Source organism: Pyrgilauda ruficollis, unplaced genomic scaffold (genome assembly GCF_017590135.1).
Source record: "Pyrgilauda ruficollis isolate IOZ18807 unplaced genomic scaffold, ASM1759013v1 scaffold18, whole genome shotgun sequence".
Lineage (NCBI taxonomy): Eukaryota > Metazoa > Chordata > Aves > Passeriformes > Passeridae > Pyrgilauda > Pyrgilauda ruficollis.
Window position 1 is genome coordinate 253776 of NW_024516984.1, and position 3944 is coordinate 257719.

The 3944-nt window shown below is 64.5% G+C and overlaps 1 protein-coding gene across 1 annotated transcript; it reads left to right on the plus strand.

The window, feature by feature from the left end:
* Positions 1 to 802: 802 nt before the first annotated feature.
* On the plus strand, positions 803 to 3656 carry LOC121352000 (dapper homolog 3-like). Its single transcript, XM_041464522.1, has 2 exons — positions 803 to 1151; positions 1560 to 3656. The coding sequence occupies exons 1-2, from the start codon at positions 977 to 979 to the stop codon at positions 2831 to 2833; spliced, it is 1449 nt and encodes a 482-aa protein (XP_041320456.1). The 5' UTR covers positions 803 to 976; the 3' UTR covers positions 2834 to 3656.
* The last annotated feature ends 288 nt before the right edge of the window (positions 3657 to 3944 follow it).

Sequence of the window (3944 nt, forward strand, 5' to 3'; positions counted from 1 at the left end):
TTGCTTTTGTGGGAGAAGAAAAGGCTGGAATAAGCTGTACTGGTTTATTGCAGTTTTGCTTGTACAGAATACCAGATTACCTACTCAGAAGTGATCTGAATATAGATCTCCCTTGGAGCTGAAGTAGATCCATCCACTGCATCTATGTAGGCCTGCTTCTATTGCTTTTGAATAGATACTGCAAAAATAAGGAATAAAGGTGAAAGTGTTTTCTTAAAAATATTTGGGGGTGGGCAGGGGGCAACAAAATCTCACTTTTTCATCATCTGTAGAAAAAATGTGATCTGAGTTTTAATTGACAGTTACCAAAAAGGTGCTGAAAACAAGAAAGTCTCGGTACCTTAAGTACGCACATGAATAATAATATGCAATTAGGTAACATGATTAATGCCCAGCTGATACAAATCCAGGCAGGGATGTGGTAATGGGCTTGGACACCTAGGCTGGAGTGAGCAGTACCATGTGCAGATAGCAGGCATGCTGACAAACACGTGCGTTCATGCACAGGGTCTCCTGCTCTGTACAGCAGGTGGAAGTAGCTCAGCAGGACATGAGGACAAACGGACCAAAGGACATGGCCTCTCCTTTGCCAACCGCTTACTGATTAATCAAGGGCACAGTGGTGAGAGCAGTTATGTGTACGAGAACTTACACTTTACAAGCAGAACCGACCGCATGCCCTGTCACGTGAATAAGCATGTTCTGGACTATGTCCTCTGAGTTCCAACACCCAGAAAACCTTTTTTAAGGCTCATCATACCCCTGCCTGAATGATGCAGAGACAGAAACAAGGGAAAGAATGGGACTGGGACATGAAGAGATAGGGCAGAGCCTTGATGCAGGTGATGAAGTAAACCGCAGGCAGAGAGAAACCCGACAGAACAGCTGCACAGAGTTGCTTCACGTGTACTAATTCCAGCAATGCAAAGGAAGGCTCCTAAGGCATTTCTGTGTCAAGGAACTAAACCCCAAACCAATGCGGTGCCGGCTGCGGGCACGCAGCGGGCACGCAGTGGGCACAGCAATCAGGGCAAAGACGGCCGCCGAGCGCGAGCCAAGCGGCCGGAGCCGGGCGCTGCGGTACGAACGCGCCGCGCTCCCGGCACGGAACCTTGCGGGAGAGGCGCTGGGCAGTGGGGATTGCCCGCACCGCCGGCGAGGCCGGCGAGGCCGGTGCGAGGCCGGTGCGGGCCGCTCGCGCTCCGCGGGGAAGCGCCAGCTCCGCTTCCAGGCGCGCGTTGCTGCGGGAGAGCCGCACGCGCGCAACCGCCGGGCGCTCACGGGGGCACCGGCGCGCGCCCGCACCGGCGCCCCGCGGGCCGTTAACGGCGGGAGCGGCACCGGCCGCGCGCTCACCGGGCGCCGCTCGCGCTCCCCGCGGCCCCTCGCGCCCCCTCCAACCGATCGTCCCGAGGCGACGGGGCGGCGCAGGACCCTCGGCCGCGCCGCGCGCCCCGCCCCCCCTGCCAATCACAACGGCCCCGCCCCCAAGACCCGAGGTGCGGGGTTTGAAAGCGGGCCGGTCCACGCCGCGCGCAGACGGGGGCACCGCCGGCGAGGCCGGCGAGGCCGGTGCGAGGCCGGTGCGGGCCGCTCGCGCTCCGCGGGGAAGCGCCAGCTCCGCTTCCAGGCGCGCGTTGCTGCGGGAGAGCCGCACGCGCGCAACCGCCGGGCGCTCACGGGGGCACCGGCGCGCGCCCGCACCGGCGCCCCGCGGGCCGTTAACGGCGGGAGCGGGAGCGGCACCGGCCGCGCGCTCACCGGGCGCCGCTCGCGCTCCCCGCGGCCCCTCGCGCCCCCTCCAACCGATCGTCCCGAGGCGACGGGGCGGCGCAGGACCCTCGGCCGCGCCGCGCGCCCCGCCCCCCCTGCCAATCACAACGGCCCCGCCCCCAAGACCCGAGGTGCGGGGTTTGAAAGCGGGCCGGTCCACGCCGCGCGCAGACGGGGGGGGGGAAGGGGACGTGTCAGGCAGCGTCGCGCTCGGTGGTCGCGGGGCGGCCTCGCCCGTCCGGCGGCGGAAGCCGCCCCCGCGCTGTTGGCCGAGCCCTCCCCGCGCGGGGTGCCGGCCCCGGGAGCGGCCGGCGAGCGGTTGGTCCGGAGGGCCGCCCCCCTCCCCCCCTCCTCCGGCCGGCGCAGTGGGAGGCGCCCGGGCGCGCGCGTCACCCATTGTTTACAAACCAACGCCAGCGGGCCGAGCTCCAGCCGCGACCGCAGCGCCGGAGCCGCGTGTGCTCGCGGCCCGGGCGAGCGCTTCCTGCTGCTGGAGCGCCCGGTCGCCGTGGGACAGGCGGGCTCTAAGGAGGTGGACGCGCTGGTGGCCAAGCTGGGCGAGGTGCTGCAGCTGAGCGCGCAGCGGGCGCCGCCGCCGCCCCGCGTCCCCAAGCACCTGGGGCCGGGCAGCGCCCGCGACCGCGCCGCCCCCTACTCGCCGCGGTGCTGCAGCGGGGCCGGGGCCGGGCTGCTGGCGCCGCGGGGACCGGCCCCGCCGCAAGCTCACTCGCAACATGTTGAGCCTCCGCGGCCGGACCGGAGCGGCCAGCAGCGGGTGACCAAGCAGCTGTGCGGACGGGGCTGGCTGCGGAGCGCCGCCCGCCGGAGGAAGCAGCCTCCGCCGGGACCGGGCGACGGGCCGGCGGAGGAGGAGGACCCGCACCGGCTCCTGCAGCAGCTCATCCTTTCCGGCAACCTCATCAAAGAAGCCGTCCGGCGGCTGCAACTGGCGGCGGCGGCGGCGGCAGCAGCGGCATCGGCGGCCTCCAGCGGCAGCGCCTCGGCGGGGAGCGGCGGCGCGGACGGCGAGGCGGCGGCGGCGGTGCAGCCCCTGCAGTAGCCGGCGGGGAGAGCGGCGGCGGTGACCGGGCGAAGGAGCGCGGCCGCTGGCGGCGGCGGAGCCCCCGCCGGGCGGACTGCGGGAGCGCGGTGCGGGCTCCGCCAGGATGTAAGTGTGTCCCGGCGGCGGGGCCCCCGGGCCGGTGCCGGTTCGGGCGGGACGGTGCCCGAGCCCCCCGCCCCAAGGTCACCCGCGGCGCGGACCCCGTGGAGCCGCAGCCGGCGAGGCCGCGCACGCCGCCCGCCCCGAGCTGTTGTTGTGCCCCCTCCCTCCTCTGCCTTCCCGGGAGCTCCTCCTTCTCCTCCCCCCGCCGGGGCAGCCCGGCCGGGGCCGCGGACCCCCCCGCCGCCGGTCCCCCGCTGCCGCGGAGCTGCTCCGTCTCCCAGGAGCCATTTGCAATAATCCTCGCTGACCCCGGCGGGAGGTGTTTCCTTTCCCCTCCCGGGCTGGTTTGGTTTTTTGTTGGGGGTTTATTTGTTGTTATTTTAACGTTTATTGTTATTATTTCTCGTTGTGACTGTATGAAGCAGTTTTAAAAAATGTGAATATCTAAGCTGGAAGGCAGCTGGACTTAATAACAAATGAGTGAATGGAGCCTGAGATGCATTGTTCACATAAGGTAGCCGAAACAAGTTTTTTCTACCAAAAAGAAAAACCCTGAATCCACCCTTCCCCGACAAACTCAATGGCTCAAGTACAAGATGCAGCTGTTGATTTTAAATATATGCACTTCGTACCGGAGCGTTTGAAATGTGTTCCTGATTTACAGGACTTACTGTCTTAATTAACCTGTCTGTATTGAATAAACGTGGTCTTGTTTTTATTTTTGGGTCTGTGTCTCATTGTTAAGAGGAAATGCATTCTGGTTCATGAGAACAAAACTGTAGGCACGTTCCCCCTTGGTCTTCCTTCAGTTGTAAGATCTCCATTTTGCAAGCAAAAAAAAAAAAAAATTCCCCACAACAATCCGCATAGTCTGATGCAGTGGGACACCGGTTATTAATGCACGGAGATGCAACTGAGCCCCTTTGTTTGCCAGCAGCGTTCGTTCGTAAGCCGTGAGACGCCCCTTCGAGCAGCCGAGAATGTGGCTGTTGGAATTTATAAGTCA